The 17,831-nt window shown below is 38.7% G+C and overlaps 1 protein-coding gene and 1 long non-coding RNA gene across 10 annotated transcripts; both read right to left on the bottom strand.

The window, feature by feature from the left end:
- Positions 1–7,871: 7,871 nt before the first annotated feature.
- On the bottom strand, positions 7,872–8,620 carry LOC147509741 (uncharacterized). Its single transcript, XR_015216627.1, has 2 exons — positions 8,524–8,620; positions 7,872–8,180 (listed from the first exon to the last, which is right to left on the bottom strand). It is a non-coding gene; the product is annotated as an uncharacterized LOC147509741 (long non-coding RNA).
- A 2,097-nt stretch (positions 8,621–10,717) lies between these two features.
- On the bottom strand, positions 10,718–16,173 carry LOC147509740 (plastid division protein CDP1, chloroplastic-like). 9 transcript variants are annotated; one of them, XM_086601968.1, is made up of 11 exons: positions 15,702–16,172; positions 15,470–15,609; positions 13,504–13,586; positions 13,049–13,122; positions 12,355–12,554; positions 12,141–12,278; positions 11,739–11,844; positions 11,340–11,467; positions 11,157–11,257; positions 10,911–11,000; positions 10,718–10,829 (listed from the first exon to the last, which is right to left on the bottom strand). In XM_086601968.1, exons 5-8 carry the CDS (start codon positions 12,406–12,408, stop codon positions 11,427–11,429), a joined length of 339 nt encoding a protein of 112 aa, XP_086458094.1. In that variant the 5' UTR covers positions 12,409–12,554; positions 13,049–13,122; positions 13,504–13,586; positions 15,470–15,609; positions 15,702–16,172; the 3' UTR covers positions 10,718–10,829; positions 10,911–11,000; positions 11,157–11,257; positions 11,340–11,426. The 9 variants fall into 9 exon arrangements, with proteins under 9 accessions (XP_086458094.1, XP_086458093.1, XP_086458095.1 ...); XM_086601967.1 differs by having other exon boundaries at positions 13,504–15,609; positions 15,702–16,135; XM_086601969.1 differs by lacking the exons at positions 13,049–13,122; positions 13,504–13,586 and having other exon boundaries at positions 15,702–16,173.
- Between the last annotated feature and the right edge of the window lie 1,658 nt (positions 16,174–17,831).

The following is a 17,831-nucleotide window of genomic DNA, read 5'->3' as shown; positions in this document are numbered from 1 at the left end:
TTTGGACACTCAACAAATTTGACTCGGCAAACCATTTGATTAAAGTCATAGTATTATTGTATTTGAATTGGAAAGATATTACCTCGATCAAAATTAGAATTATAGCGTTTTTATTTTTGTAGGAAATAAGGATCTTAGCGAGGAGCCCTAATATGAGCCCGAGCCCATGAGATTTGAAGATGGCCCATTTAAAGATGGACTTATTGAATTGTTGACATTGTTAGCCCATTAAGCGTTTCATGTTAGTTTTAGGAAGTTTTGAGATCCATGTGACAAGGATGGGGAGTCAGGATAAAGATGAGTCCTCAAAGCGGATTGATGTTCCTAGAGCATAATTGTTCTTGAGCAAATGTCAAAACCAAGTCATTGTGCTCAAGTTAGGTCCCAAAGTAACCACACCATTGTTTGCAGGTGTTTAACGATGTGAGTTACGAAAGATGCAGTGGAGTTGATTCTCCCTCTCTCACTAGCTGAGAAAAGAAACTTATATCATGGATCTCATGGTGGAAAAACCCTTGTAAGGCTTCACAAGATAATATCAAGCTTTCGGCAGAAGTGAACCAGGGAAAAGGCGCAGCACTACCATTGATTAACTTTACCACATGGCACATCGAGCGAGGAATGAAGCAGCGTTACGCTAAACGGTCTCCTTTTGCGGACAAAGATGCGGAGACCAGCCACACGCAAATAAATGTTCCCGACCTCCAAAGACCAGAAATGAAAGGCAACATGCCGTCAATCCTTAGCTAAGCTAAAGCGGTTGAAAGAGGCGATGCGCAATTCAGCCTCGTTGGTAGACTAGATTTTAACAAAATCAAGCTTGAAGAAGTTAAAAAATTGCACTTGACCTGTAAGCCACAAGGGGATTGGAAACTAGTGCCATTGGGAAGGGATACTTTGCCAGTATAAGGTTGGTATGTGAAGAAGATTCTGGAGCGATGCGGAGGGAGGGACCATATAGAAATTTGGGAGAGCAAATTCTTCGACTCACTAAGATGGACTCGGACTTTGATCCAGCTAATAGCGAACCTCCCGCGGCATTTGTTTGGGGTAAAAGTTCCCAAAACCGGCCAGCAATATTGGGGACTCTGAGATCCCACCATGTCCATGGCCCGAGCCACAGGGTCCCCGATGGGGGTGGATAAGCATACAGCTGAGCAGGGGACTTTGAAGCCCTATCGCGTCGGTTTTGATTGAGATTGATCGGCCAAAACCAATCCCATGAGCGCAGAGTTTAGGAGGAGGAAGGAAAGACCTTCTTGCAGATCTTGGATGTGGGAAAAGCTGCCCAAATTCTGCCCCCATTGCAAAGTGGTAGGGCCATCATGGCGAATCTTTCGATCGTGCGGCGGCGGGGAGAAAAGAAGGAAGTCCTGAAACCACACCCGGAAGCACAGGCAAGGAAAGCTGCAGAGCTTCGGACCAGCGAAGAACTTCGAGGAAAGGAAAAATAAAACAAAAGGAAAGCGGGGAACAAGGATACCCTCAAGCTGGTCCGTGGCACAAAGGATCCTCAAAGGCATGCACAACAATAATCGACCTTGATTGAGGTCTTTCATGACACAAGCTTCGGAGTTAGTGGATAACAATGGCGGGGCCTATAATGATACTTCTTCATTGAAGGCGGCAGCTGCTACGATAGAGGCAATCGGGTGGTTGGGGAGAATCGGAGGAGGACAAAATGCAGGAGCTTGCTGAGTGAGGGCGGTCTAGCCCGGTCGAGGAAGGAGAGGTCCACGGCTTTCGCGATGTATAACTCGGGGAAGGTTGTAATTCAGCTACAAAGGCTTTCGGCTATTCCTAGTGAAGCGACAAGGAGATCTCAAGCATCGCGAGAACATGTTTCAAGTCCTTCTTTGGCTGACTACTTATCGAAAGCGGAATGGGGGGCGGACATGGCGAAGGAGCTAGATGAGGAAAGCACGGCAAAGGAAGGAGAATGGCAAACTCCTAAGAAGAAGTACAGACAAGTCCAAATGGATGGGCTTCCCCCTCCTCTCCACCGGGGCAAAGTAGCCTCAAATCTTTTCAATGAATATAAGCTTCCGGAATATAAGGGGAGTGAAAAAAAGAAATCTATCACTTACCTTTAAAGACATCATAACCGAATAAGCGGACATACTCGTCTAGCGAGAACCACTTACCGAACCACCCCTACGACTCCGGAGTTTGTGGTAGGATGGGGTTTAATGAGTACTTTCTGCATAATAACATACCAAACGTAACCGGGAATATCACGGGTCTTTTTGGAGAAAAGGTCTGAATGTTAGTCTTTTGGGCTTGGCATCAATGATTATGGTCAAGCGTCGGGGAGGCCTTTGTTTCAATCGGTGCATGCAAGATCTCCTTATGTACAACGGAGAGCCCTCGGGGGATGAACTGAATACTCGACGGGAATGAATGTAGGGGCACGGGTAGTGGTTGCCGATTTCAATATTGTTACCACGAAAGAAAGGAGGGCGAGGCTCACCATGCCAATGGCGGTCAATGAATTCGTCAATTCATTAATAAGAATGCTTTGCTTGACTCCACTAACCTTGGCTACAAGTTCTCTTGGTGCAACAAAGAGAATAGGGGAGAAGAATGCTCCGAAGATTGTGAGAATGCTAGTGAATCAACAATGGATGGAGGCTGGTAGCCGGGTGGAAGAGCAAAATTCTGAAAGAAAATTCTCGGATCCTTTCGCCCGGTGGTTGGGTGGCTTCACCTCTATTACCAAACCCACAAACATTCCCTTTCCGGTTCAAAGAGGATTTGGATCAACCATGAAGGGTTGAAGGCATGAGTCGCTGCGGCCGGGAAGAACCTTTAGAGGATGTTCAATAAGAAAAGTGATGAAAACCGGAAAGCGACTCAAGTTGGCACTCAAGCAAGTGGGTCGGGAAGTGTTTTTTGGGAATCTGAAAATAAGGAAAAAGCAAAGCGAGGCAGAATCGAGCAGTCCCGAACAAGAAAAGAGCACCCCTTTAATGTAGCTCTACAAAGACCGCGTGGTTTGAAAAGGAGCGGGAACTCAACAAGGCGATGGACTTGGAATCGGGAAAGCAATGGAGACGAGAAAGCAAGAATCGAGGAAACTTTTGAAGGGGACGAAATACTTCTTACTTTCATGCAATTCACAAAAGCCGAGGTTGAACAATTCTTTGATTATGGAGATTAAGAAAGGTGATGGTACTATGCAGAAACAACAACAGCGATGATTAAGCAACATGTGGTCTCAACCTTCCAAAGCAAGTACCGGGCACATTAGGGTTCAATACAATGAGCAACTTCTAGATCCGATTCCCAAGCTCATATCGGAAGAGCGAGAACAAAGCTCACTAATCTCCCCACAGAAGCAGAAGTGAAAGACGCTGTGTTTAGCATGGATTCTAGCAGCTCACCTGGGCCGGATGGGTTTCAAGGAATATTTTTTCAAACTTTTTGGAGCATTGTGGGCCTAGATGTTTCCAAGGCAATTATTTCCTTCTTCAGGAATACCAAGCTCCCAAAGGGTATGAATTCCAACTTCCTAGTCCTTATCCCTAAGATTAAGCATGCTTTCAAGAAGTTAATCATTACCATACTATATGCCTCAACAATTTCTTTTTAAAATTATCACTAAGATTTTGTCATTAAGAACTAACCTCATGGCAAATAAGTTGATTAGTTGTGAGCAGCCTAGGCTTCATCAAAGGCAGAAATAGTAACACGGGCATCCGTCTCGCCTCGAAATGATTAATGAATTGGACCACAAGAGGAGGGTGGCAACATCAGCCTAAAGCTTGATATTGTGCAAGCTTTTGACACTTTGAGTTGGGAATTTCTTATTCTAGTAATGCAAAGGTTCGGCTTCTCCAAGACTTGTGGTATTTGGATCTCCAAGATCCTAAACAAATGCTTATGATTTCGGGTGATGATAAATGGAGGTCCTTGTGGGTTTTTGCTGCACACGAGAGGGTTACGTCGAGGAGACCCTCATGTCCCCATTTCGTTCGATTTGGCGAAGATGTGCTCGGCCTCGGCATAAACCACATGTTCAGTTCAGGCAGGTTAAGCATATGGTCGAGGTAGGCAACACCCATGGACCTACCCACCTCCTTTTCGCGGAATGATTTTCTCTTTCTTAGCTTGGGCATCGGGGACTTAGAAGACTATGGTCGGCCTTAAGTCTTATCAACATGCTTGGGGCAATTTTTCAACGACGACAAAAAGCAAGCTTTACATGGGTAGCATGACGGTTGCGGAAAAGGAAAATGGAGGAATTCTTTAGAATCAAAAGAGGGGAGTTCTTGGAATCATATTTGGGTGTGCGCTCTTCAAGGGTAAAGTTACTAGAAGATTCACTCAATCCTTAGTGGATAAAATAAAAAAGAAAGATCCGGATGGGTCGTGCGAATGCTTTCAGGAGGGGAAGAATTGTAATAGCCCAATCTATCCTTTCAAGCATGCCAATACACAACACATGGTACAGGTACAAAATGGCGGCAAAGAGCATGAAAGAAGGAAATGAGGCCATTCGAACTTCATATGGTCGGGGAGATCCCACAAAAAGGAAAGAAATCACTCTAAAGTGGGAGGATGTCCGCAAACCCAAAGCCGAGGGAGGGCTAGGCATCAAAAAGGCCGGAAGAAGCCGAACAAAGCACCGCTCTTCAAACCGGCCACGGAGCTTTACGTATGTAAGCAAGATGATGGAGTAAGTTCATGACCATGAAGTTCACGGGAAGAAGAACGGAAGCTTCCTCACTTACCATAAGCCCCTCTTCGGTTTAGCGGGGCTAAAGGTCGCACTCAAGACATCAAATCCCCTACACCGGCTGGGGTCATCGGGCAATGGACAAAGTGGATTTGTGGAGGATAATTTAATGGACAATCCATCATGGAGCTAACGCCACAAAGTGAACCAGGTTTCAAAGCTATCAGTAGCGGATGTCATTGAAGGTAACTCTTTGGCGCATTCCCCGCTTTCGATCATCAATGTGTTCAATAGGGTTAGGGGATGGACCTTTCAAGTCTAGCACCCAAAGGGGGAAGAGGACTTAAGGATATGGAAACCTGGAAACAGCGGTGGAAAATCTCTGATTCGTCGGCTTTCGACATGATTAGAAAGAAGAAATCTAAAATCACATGGCACGGGGAAGGTCAGGCATTTCCACATTCATCCGCGGCCGCTAGTCTAGCTTGGAAGCTCATCGGAAAAGCTCTCCCAACAGATGACATCATCATGAAAAGCGGGGTTAAACTGGCACTCGAGGTGTCATACGAAGAAGAGGGAGTCGGTCCAAAGATATGCTATGGACCGCATCGACAACTAAAGAGCTACGGGCTTGGGTCAGCCGGTTCGTTTGAACCGCATCCCATCGAATTCACTTTCATGACCCTTATGTGGCTCGCCAAAGGTCGAAGCCCCATCATCAAGAGATCCTCGGAATCTGTTTTGTTGTTCATCCGATGGTACAAATCTGGAAAACTTCGCAACAAAATCCACTTCAAGATTTGCCAATTAACTTTTGTTATATGAAGAAGTCTACATGCGCGTGTGGAATCGAGTGACACATCCTGGCTTTCAAAGGCGGCGTAATGTACAATGGTGTCGGGACCTCCAATTCTCGCAGCAGACTCAAGTGAAGAGCAAAGGCACCCCCCCCAAGGTATCAAAGAAGTGCATTGGTATCCACCACTGGGCTCGGTCATTAAATGCAACAACGACGGGTCCGGTTCTTGGAGTACCATCTAGAGGGGGTGCCGGGCGTAATTTTCAGAAACAAAGGACTTGGCAATCATGGGGGTTCTTGGTTGGGCTCGTGATGTTACCTCTTTCAAGGTGAAAAGGCGCAGGCTATTGTCTACTAAAGCAGGAAAGCTAAAGACATGAACTGGAACGGGGAATATGGATAGAGGCAGATTCACAGCGGGCGTCCACGGCATTCTCGAGGGAATGACATACCATGGCCGCTTAGAGCCCGTTGGAAGCATGCAACCAAGAACTTACAAAGAGCTGAAAGTCTCACATATCGCTATCTGGAGAGGGTACAATTTTAATTTGACTCAAAGATTGGAAGGGAAGCGGCTCTTCAATGCCGTAGGAGACATCTCATGGGGTTTGAGTAGGCGACTTTGTAACAAGTATTGAGAGTCCTTTTAGGACTTATTATAGGTTTGAGTAAATTCGGTTGTAAAGTGATGTACCTCATTTCTTTTTCTTTCTAATAAAACTCCTTATTTGCGTGCAAAAAAAGTAACCACACCATAACAGACTATTTGTAACGGATAACATCCGTTACAAAAAAATACTAGTAACGGTTATCTTGTATTGACACAAAAGCGTGACTAATATTAGTAATGGATATCTGTAATACTTATTATCCGTTACAAAATTTACTAACGATTATAAAGTGTCAGCGAAATTAATTTCCGTGAACGGATACATAACGGATTAGAATTTATTAGTAACGGTTACCAAATTTGTTTATCCTCCTGTTAGTAACGGATATAAACGCCACTTTGATTTTCTTTTGCTAACGACACATTATCCGTTACTAACTTAATTTTCATTGTATAAAAAATGGTTTCTCTTGCCCTTTTATATGTGGGTCACCAGGGTGCACGCATCTAATTACATGTACCTTTTTTACTCCACAATGTATCATCATCACTTGGAACAATTGATAGTCAAACAACACTTCATTAAATAATTACAACTCAAGTCTAGAACTTCAAAGTATCATATAAACAACTTAAGAAAGTAAAACTTAAGTATAAATAAATCCACACCACCTAAGTACAAGCTAAATAATTATTCGAGTAAGCAATCCTTTACGATCGGAATGAAGATCTTATCTTCTCCGACATAACTATTTTAAGTACAATTTTTACAACACCTTGCAAGCTATGATTCGATATCTCCAAAGCATGTAGTCTTTCACTCTTCTATATGACATCTTGATTATGCACTTGTGACTCGTCAACCTACTGTGAATGTCACCTTTCCTATAAACAATAATGAAAACGTTGTAAGCGTAGACCCATGCAACCAAAGATAACACACTAACACATATTAGTCTCTTATACTAGTCTCTTAGTTCCTTACGCACAATATCTTATAAGGGATGAAACAAAACTTGCCCCAATGACGTAACTTAGAAAGAAACCAACTTGATAAAGATTATATTACTAAAAAGATGATGAATAAGGCTTACAAAACTAACTTAATAAGGTCGTTAAACCAGAAACTGAGGTAGGTAATGAAAACAAGTCTAGTGAAACTATTTACAAAGTTAACCTTCTAGCTAAGAGTTCTCTTGCAAATAATACACTTGAATTAAATCTAGTAAGTAGACAAAAGTTTTAAGCTAAAGTCATATAGTGCATTGGCAACAGTTCTGGAATTTTCTTGGCCATAAACCTAGATTTAGAGATCCTAGCAAGGCGACAAGGTGAGGAGGCTACCTGGACAGCAGCTAGGCTACCTCAAATCACTACACCATTTTTTCTGATCTGGAACGGTTGTAATCTGTTCCTGAACAGATTTGGAATAGATGCTACGCGTCCCTGTTTACTGCGTTCCTAAAATGATTGAACACATTTGGTGCGTTCTTGTTTAAAGTCTTGGAACGGACTGCAGCTCTCCCGTGACATACCACAGCTGTTTCAAATTTAAGGGGTGGAACACTCTTTAAGCGTTCCAAATGAAAATTTTGGAACACTTTCCATGCGTTCCAAATGGAGCATTCGAACTAAAATAAAAAAGTGATGCTGAGTGCCTGGGTGGGTTTTAGAAACGTTCCAAATTACACTCAATGCCAAACTATGATACCTGTGTTACTCGGACAAATGTTACAAAAAAGCCCAACATTAACACAAAGTATAACCTTAACAAAAGACATAAATTGAAAGAAAACACATAAATCCTAACTATATTGAGTTATTTATCTAAAGTAATTACAAACAAAACACATGCTACAAAAGCATATTCCTGAAACAGCTTCTTCAGCAACTTTTGTGTGCTGCTTTACAACAGTTTCCTTAATAGCATCTATCTCAGAATGAGCAGACGATAGTTTTTCATTCAAAATATCAACTTCTTCATTCAATGTCTTTACATGATCATTAAGTGTCTTGATTTCATCCTCCAATCCAATCAGATGTGCACATGTCGCCACAGAAACTTGAACATAACTGGGCTTCTAGGGTTTCTCCTGACCATTGAAATGAAGCAGATGCAGAGGAAAAAACGTTAATTGATTATAAACGAGGTCGAGATATGAGTTTGATAATAAGAAAGAACTCAAATAAGTAATGCATTTTTGGACTTTTATATAACATTTTTAGCGTAAAGAAAATCTGATGTCTGTTTGATTCATTTACATTGGATGTAAACTCCGATTACTTTCCTGAATTTCAGAATGTCAAAAAGAGGAAGAGTGGTACTTTTGGACTACATTCCAATGTGAGAAATATTTTGATCTCATTTATTTCATCAGTATAAACTACTTCAGGCATTTTAAACTACCAGATTAGTTTTAAATTAGATTGACAGACCTGATCCCCTTGAGATCCAACTGAAGCCAAAGAAGTCCCAGCTGAATCTGCTGCTGACACTGCTTTCTCAGCTGTTTTATCAGAAGATTTTTCTTCCACCATCGCCCGGGTCCATTTGTATGTATGTACCTGAATACATGAGTTGGAAATAAATACCAGAGCTTCATGAAAACTTAATAATTCAGCTATTAGACAAATGCGACATGTAGTTTAAATAGGAGCCCCATTGAGAATCATTAGAAACTTGTTGAACAAGAACATGACACTAGGCTGGTAACCTTAGTTCTGACCCAGTAACTTTACGAGGCTGCAAGGCAGAGCATCGAGCCTAATTGCAACTAATAAGCTAAAGCAGTAGTTAGAACCTCTATGCTGAAACGCTCAGAGTTTATACAAAAGTATTTAGCATTTCAGTCTGAAATCTTACTCTGATAGTACATGATCGCATAAGGAATATCATTCCACGGCTTGGCAACTCTTGGAGAAACGCCAAAAAAGGTACGTTACTAGATATGTTACCTACTTGTTCTTCAAACCCAAATCACACCCAGACAGGAGAATAAAATGGGTCCAAACCTACCAAGAGACACTACTGTGACTGAGAGCGGTGACCTGACTCATGATCGGACACACACGGACCAGAAACTAATAATGATTTTCTTTTTCCTGATGAGTACTATACAATTAGAATTTTATTCTGGGTCGCCTAACATAGAATAAAAGCCCCTTGGCATGGAATTAGAACCCAAAAATAGACATAGATAATATATTGGCACAATTCTACACAAACATTGAGGCTCCCAGCAATTGTGCTTTGAAAAAAAAATGACCAAGAACAATGACAAAGTTGCGTTTGTACAAAGACATTTACTATGTCAGGTGGCATTGAACGCAATTATATTTGTCAGCATAATGTAAAAAAATACAATTAGATTATAGGGTTAACTAGTATTACCCCACTAGATGAGCCAATTAGGATTTCCCCCCCACTAGATGGGAAATTAGGGTCTCCCCCCTAAATACACACAAAAAAAAAGTCAAAGTGGGTTGACCGAAATTTTTTTGTGTGTATTTAGGGGGGAGACCCTAATTTCCCATCTAGTGGGGGGGAAATCCTAATTGGCTCATCTAGTGGGGGGGTAATACTAGTTCACCCTAGATTATATGCAATAGCATAGCATGTAAACACAGAGCGCGTCAGGGGACAAACATGAAAGAAAACAAGCAATAAAACAATAGTCAACAAACACACAGCAAAAATAGAAATCATTTTTCAACAGAACTTACTTCCACAATTTTAAAACCATAAGCATGTAAAAAAGAAGATTGCATGAGCAAAGGAGACAAAAAGCACATTCATTATGTGAAAACTTGCCATAAAATAAGTTGTTCTAGTCACCACAATCCATTTTGACAGTATGAGTTAGATGCAGTGTCATAACTCATAAACACCTTAAAAACTATTTTTTTCACAAAAAAAAAGAATATAAACACTAAAATGTAACATTTTAACCCTCATAACAACTTCATTGATATTACTCAATGGAAAATGGGTATACATGCATAAGCAGTACATAGCATTACAATTTCTAATATAATATAATAGGTAGCTAAAGCAAATCACTATAAGCAAGTATGGCAACACAAGATATATCAAAGCGACACATAACTCAAAAAGCAACAGAAATTAAACAATGCAAATAAAAAAAACAAAAAAAAAAAACAAACTTTAACTTACCCCTGATGAGCCTATACTTGGGCTCAAACTTTAATGCTGTTAGCGAGAGTCATAAATCAAACCAAAGCCAGGTTGACTTTCCACCACCAAAATGAGTCCTAAACTTGAAAACAAAGATCAAATTTGGATCCTTCACTTCATATATCTTAGACAGCTTCTCCTTCAGCTCCGCCTTTACACCACACAAAACCAACCCAGACTCAAAAAAAAGTAACAATAGATCTAATTAACAAATGCAAATGAGTTAATAAAATAATATTATTACCTTGGAAACATTTGGTCTTCCAGGGTGAAGAACATCAATAACCTAACAAAAAAAAACATCAATAATAATTAATTAGTTAGGGTTTGATTATATAGTTAGTGGGGGGACTACTTACGAACTGCTTCCTGGAAAGAAGGCGGTTGGTCATGAACTTCCTTGTTCGGTTCGTAACTGCCTTGCCGCTGTCTGCCATTTTGAAGTTGTTTTGAGATTGAAGCTCGAATTTAATTCATGCATCTTTCTAGCAGATTCTTCCTTCTGAAGTTTCTCTTTGTAATCACTCTCGAGTTGGCTCAAATGCATCTGGAATAAACGAGAAGGAAGTAATAAAACACAAACAACCAACCAAATAGGATGTGAAAGTACATGTATAAACAATCTTACTTCTAAAGCCTTGATCACACCCTCAAGCTCTCCTGCTTTCCTTGACCATTCCTCAGAACTATCTTTGTACAACTCAACAAGCTTGGTAACCTTTGCAAAAGAAAAAATAGGAAAAAAACTGACTCAGAGAAATTGCAGTTCAAGGTTTATTTAGAAAAAAATATTGAAAATCAAGGGGTTAGTATATATATTGATGGTCTTAGGAACCTACATTCAAATAAAAATGAAAATTACACCAGAACTCACAGTTGAAATTTCAGCAGAGAAGCGTGCTTCTCTTCAAGCTCCTTCACTCTCTCTTTGTTCCACCTCAGAGATCTTGAACATTCATTAAATTGTTTCTCAACCTAAAGACCATTAGAAATGACAAATCACCAAACAGAACTTCTGCCCAGAATAAAATGTTAGGCAAAGTAAAGGAAGTCTTACATCTGCAAGTTTATTGACAAGTCTTCCTCAACTTCAGCATGTCTTCTACGCAGTTCGATTGTCTCAGTTACTTTAACCGTCAACTCTTCATTGAGCCATACGTTGTGCCTCTGGATAAGTTCCTTCTCCTGCTCAAATAAAAAGTCCAGACATATTACAAATAAAACACGAATAAACATGGAACCAAATTATCCATTGATCATTATACTTCCCATAAATCTGTGAAGTGTTAAACTAGAAAATTTTATTTCACATCAGAAAATAGAATAAACCTTCCATCTCCCTGGCTGCCACATTTCTAGTGGAGAGAAATAAAACAAAAAACAATCGAAATTTTCTATTAACTTACATACCATCAACAGAGCTTGTAAGAACTAATCTCTTATTAACGTGTCTAACCTCGGCTAGCGCCATGGAGAGAAGACAATCGCTGAGTAAATGGGTTAGCATCAGGATGTTGCAGAGCTGCACAACCAATTTCCAAAACCAAATTCTCTTCTCCAGCCTGTAAATGCAATTGAAATATTATATTACACAACTCAGCATGAATGACTACCTCTGACTGAAGGATCTAAATCAAAAGAGAGATGACATCAAGGTGACAGAAGATATTGTTGTCTGGAGCTACATGACAAAGACAGGGTTGCATGTGCTGGTGTCGTCAAAGTATGTTAATGATTTAATAACAAGAAAAGTGTGACACAAATTAAGTCTCTATATTAGATAGAGAAAGTATAGAAAACAAAAGTGAATTTTTTCTGTCATAATTCATTCACAAATTTATGTACTATATAGAAGTACCTCTTGAAGAAGGCAGAGAGCAGCAGGCACCCAAGACCACAGAATACGAAGAGAAGATTTAGGTGGGACCTTTTCCCTCACATTACCAGCATATTCTGGCTCAAAAAGAAGTTTATCCCTCACATCCATCAAAAGCTCCTTCAAATTGAACATAAAAAACATGAGTAGGCTTTCAAACCAAATAGGGGGGAAAAAAAGGTATTCTATATTATACCATGATGCAACAGGTGATAATGAACCATACCAAGAGGGATCTTCCCATGCCCATTTCTACACTTCAAACATGGACACGAGAACAAGCTTTCTGGTTCACTCTTATAGTTTGTAAACCTAATAAACAATTCTACTCTTTTTATATACTCATCAATGCCCCTAGGTTTGGACATCCAAAATTTGTCAAGCAGGGCTGACATTCTGAAAATGGAACTTGAAATTAGAAAGCCCTAAATGTCGAAAAGACTAATTTGTAACCATAACCTATTTTTGTACCACCTAAATACAAGCATTGTTGCATTTTTTTTTTTTTTCTCTCTTTCTATATAATGAAGCACAAAGTATTCAAATATCAAGTCAAGCAAAAAATGTTTGAAGTAACTAAATAGTTCAATTAACATCACATTAATTAACAACAAACACATTTTAAGTAACCAATTCAAAGAACATTAAAACACCTCAGTTAATTCAGATTCAAAATATAGAGCAATCTTATAGAAAAATTGCTAAAAAATATTTCATCGAAACATCAAAGTTATCAATGAAGCGAACTTGAATGAATCAAACAATTTTGATTTATGAATTGAAGAAACAATTAATTAAGTGATTTGAGTTAGTTTGATTTCGAAATTAATCAAATTAATAAAGAGTGAGATCGCTTGAAATATTAAGAGTGAGATTGATAGAAATGTTACCTGATTGACCAAGTTAAAAGTGAGATCGAGAAATGAGGATGCGTCCACGAGAAAAGTTGGAGCAATCTGGAACCCTAGTTTTAGTAAAAAAAAAATAGAAAATAAAATGAAGAGTTGGAGCTGAACGGTTGTTTGAAGTGTTCCCGCTAATTGTAAGTGTTAATTTTTAATCGTTCATTTTAGAACTATAAAAATAATTGCGAGTTGGTTAACTGTTGGCTCCTTTAGGGAGATTGGTCTAGTGTTCGAAGTCTCACCCAAACCAAAATCAGTTCATTTTATTAAAAGGAGCGATTTTAAAGTATTGGAACACCTTTTAAGTGTTCCCATCCAGGAACACACTTTATCCATTCCAAACCCAATTTATATTGCAAAAAATGGTGTGGTGAATCGAGAACTCACTAGCACAATACAAGTCAAGAGCTACAATTCAAAGTTAGTAGGTCAGATCTTACATAAGATAAGCCACCATATGTTTTCAACAGCTCACAGCTCAATCGTGTTGTATTTTTTAGCCCCTTCTGTATGCAGCAAGGGGCTGCGTGCCAAAAGAAAATCAGTTTAGAGTGCGAGGCAAATAAACTAAATACTTATAATGAAATACATTAGTACACAAAAAGCTAAACAATATGTCTCGAAGTTTCATATAGTACTCCAAAGCATGTAGTCACTACAATATGTCTCGAAGCTAAACAATTATATTCAATACATCATCAAACCTCTTACAAAGTCTCGAAGCTAAACAATTATATTCAAAGTTACACGGACAAATGCATATTCTTTTGAACTTTCAAGACCCAATATTTTCTCAAATCTTGCTTTTTATAAGTTGAAGTGTAAAAACCTATGGAACATACCCTGCTCAAAGTCTTGGCGACAATTGACAGCCAACAACATTTGACCAATAGAATGAAGACGAATAACAGGTCAAGTACAATTGAAGGATATTTAAGTTCTCTCCCTCTAAGAACTGGACCAAGCTATCCCACCATGCCTTGTGAGATTAAGCATAACACTACACAATTTACAATTTGACAACATGAAAATCAAGTCGACGCTAGGCAAAAAAATAAACAACTGACGGGCTATCACAAAATCCTACTTGGTACAATTTAAAGACACAGACAAAGGTGCACAGTTGTACTATGTGGCCTGAGCATTACAAGATTCACTATTTCAATACCCTGCCTTGTGTGCTGACAGTTCAATGATACTCCCAAATGCATCCCATGAGAACTCTAGTCAAGTTCCAATAGTAAAACAAACTACACTAGCAGGTTCCTATACTAGGAACTTGAAGAGAAAGATAGTGACATCGAATTTTTACTAATGCAACTAAGCAAAAGCTGCATTATTAACTAAATAACCATAATTAGTCAAATGCAAAGTACAAATTCTTAACTCAAACAACAGCACAGGCACTATTAAAGGAGCCCAATTCAGCAGCAGTTAAATAGCAATGACCAGATTAGGCAGGCGATCAAGAGGCATTTTAAAACTTCATATAACCTTCAGTATGAACTACTACAATAAACCAGAATGTACTCAGGACTTGCCGCCACAAGACATTCACAGTTACTACAGAAGCACACCAAGAATATTTACTATTGATCATAGAAGCACCATAGCTACTGAAAGCCCTTCTGTAGGCTTAAAGTTTTCACAAGCTGTTAAGTCCCTTCTGTGATCAAAGCACCCTTCAAAGAAATGCTATGAACATCACATCCAACCATGGAAAATAACAATCCATCAAAATAATCAGAAATGCCCACCCCTTCTTTTGTTTTCAGCTTTTCTATTCAACTGGTTTATGATCCACAGAATACCCAACAGATCCGAATACAAAATAGAATTACGTCCAGGTTCCTACCAGCTCCGAATATGAGAGCAGAATATGACCAAGTTCATTTCGAAGGATCCCAATCTGTTGTCTTTAATTGTAAGCTATTTGACTATTTACTTGTAGTCGACATTTACATTCTGATGAGCCTTAAGGCAGACCTCGATAGAAATATACAATTTAAGACAGACTTCTTTTGAGCTAAATATTGGCGCTTGCCCCCTAAGATCAAGGAATGGAGGTGGGGATTACCTCGCTATCCACACCTCAAACATCAGCACAGGCATTTTAAGGGAGATTTTCTCATAGATCATCCCATGTAAAGATTTTACAAATTCTTTATGAAACTTTTGACCAATCAAAGCCGGCCTATACATCCGTTGGACTATAAGTAACTCAGTCAAGCAACCCTCATACGCAAAAAATGCACAAAGGTTATAACCTCTTTGTTAATAGAAGAGGCTTAAGTCTAACACTACACTCACTCAAGAAGAAGTAAAAAAAACAAGAAATGGACAACTTATTAATAATAAAAAAATCACATGTCAAAAAAGGATATAAAACTAGACCAAGTCAATTACCTTGGTGACTGAAATGAGCCCAGATCTTCAAATTCTCAAAAATTTGGAATTTTTAAGGTTTAAGCAGTTTGAGAAGAAAAAAAAATGATTAAATACCAACTTGAAAATAACTTGCGCAGCAGGATGTGAATCCTAGATTCCTGGACAAAGATGATTACAAAGGAATGCTCAGCACGAAAAAATTAGCTCTAAATTATTGACTAAATCTTGATATCATTAGTAGCTAAATTACCTTCTTTTATTACATGGTCAGTAGGCCATGCAATGGAATAGCCTAGAGCATCTTCAAATGTTATGGAGACCATTGCTTGGTCTCCATAACTTCACCTTAGGATCGTTGAAAATTTTTACCTCAATCTTAGAAGCACCAGACCCAAGTTATTTTCCCTGCACTACGATGTCGGGATTATCTGATAACCAAACCCCTTCAGCCACAACGTCTCCTCTATCCATTCGGAACAACTTGCACTTGACACCCATGTGTGGGTTGTTTGGCTTTAAAAACATAATCATACTACTTAGTCATTAAAAACCATTAAAAACAAATTCAAAAGTAATAAAAATGGCTTTAGAGCATCTTTAGCAGTGATATCAACCATTAAAAATTTGGTGTTTTTTCAACTTCAGGAGAGCTACATGTTGATGAAAACACCAAAAAAAATCAAACCAAACACCAAATCGACCAATATTTGGTTCCAGGTTTGATGCTGTATCAAATCAATTACGCTAGGAACACCGCGCGGTTTTGCCAAAACCGCGTGGACTTGGGCTGCTAAATGGGCTTCTATGACGCGGTTTTGCCAAAACCGCACGGTTTTCCTAAAACCGCGTGCTCTCAATTACAACAACGGGCAAAAAATGGCCAAAAAACGGCTATATCTTTCCAACAATGAGTCAAGAACCCTATAAATTGAAACACTCACCCCATATTTTTACACTCACTTCTTTTCATTACTCTCTACTCTTTATTCTCTACTCTTTACTCTCTATTCTTAAAACAACAATGAGTCAAGAACCAAAAATCAAAATCAAGAGGGGCTTCATGGATACAAGAAGAAGATATTGCTCTCACCAATAGTTGGCTACAAGTTAGTCAAGATGGTGTAGTAGGAAATGAGCAAAAGTCGAACGATTTTTGGGCTAGAATTCTAAATGCAGTTCATGCAAGTTTAGGAAGAATGACCGAACGCAACTTGACGGGTATGAAACACCGTTGGTCTATTATTCAAGTTAATATCAACAAGTTTCATGCTATTCTTTCTAAAATTCAAGCATCTCCTCCAAGTGGCTATAATGACAATATGATGGTAAGTATTTACTTTTATTTGTTATTTTGATTAACAAATACATTTTTCAATTCTAATTTAGTTTTTGCTTAATTGGTAGGTTGAGGAAGCAATAAGTGCATATCGCGATGCATAATGGGGTTTGGAAGTGGATGCAATGTTATAATATGGTGAAAGACTCACCCAAAATGGAAGAGGCTACAAAGAGAGAAATGATTTGCATCCTACCAAAAAAGTCAAGTCAAAGTGGGGAAGGAGGTTCATCAATTCTAATATCAACTGCGACAACTCAATCAATGGATTATGATCCACACCAAGTTCATGGGCTTGAGGATAGACCTCTTGGAAAGAAAGAAGACAAAAAAAGAAGGCAAAAAGAGAAAGAAGAAGGTGATTCTAAAGTGGAGGAATCCGCTAAGAAACTTGATGTTTTTCTGATGGAACTTTCTAAAACCACCAAAGAAGGCTATGAATTGGAAGCTCAAAGAGGTTGAAGAAAGATGAGATGGAATTGAGGAAAACTTCAATTGAAGAAAAGTTCGATGGATTGGAAGCTTCAAATCCAAAAAAGAAAAACTTCAATTGAAGAAAAGATGCTCCCGAAGTTCGAGAAGATGAAAATGATGCAAAAATATTAGGAATGAAATTAGAAGGATTACCCAAGACGAAATAAATTTGAAACTCAAAAGGGTAGAAATTTTACAAAAATGAAGAATCGACTTGGCAATATCATTGGTAGTAGTCAAAGTAGTGCATAGTCTAAATTTGAGTTTGTATGTTTTTAATTTGAGTTTGTATATTTTTTAATTTGAGTATTTTAATTTGTCTTTTAATTTATGTCTTTTAATTAATGACGACTTTAATTTAAGTTTGTGTTTTAATATTAATTAGAATGTACTTTAATTGAATATTTTCTTTTAATTTAAAGTTGATACTTTTATCATTCTAAAAAAATTTGTATTTTCAAAATTCTCATATACATAAATCCTTTCATAAAACCACAAATACATAGAAATTGAAACGATAAATAAACACAAAGTCTAAATGAAGTGCAAATAAAAATAGAAATCAAGTCC

Source organism: Coptis chinensis, chromosome 3 (genome assembly GCF_015680905.1).
Source record: "Coptis chinensis isolate HL-2020 chromosome 3, ASM1568090v1, whole genome shotgun sequence".
NCBI lineage: Eukaryota > Viridiplantae > Streptophyta > Magnoliopsida > Ranunculales > Ranunculaceae > Coptis > Coptis chinensis.
This window is presented reverse-complemented; position numbering and strand designations above follow the sequence as displayed.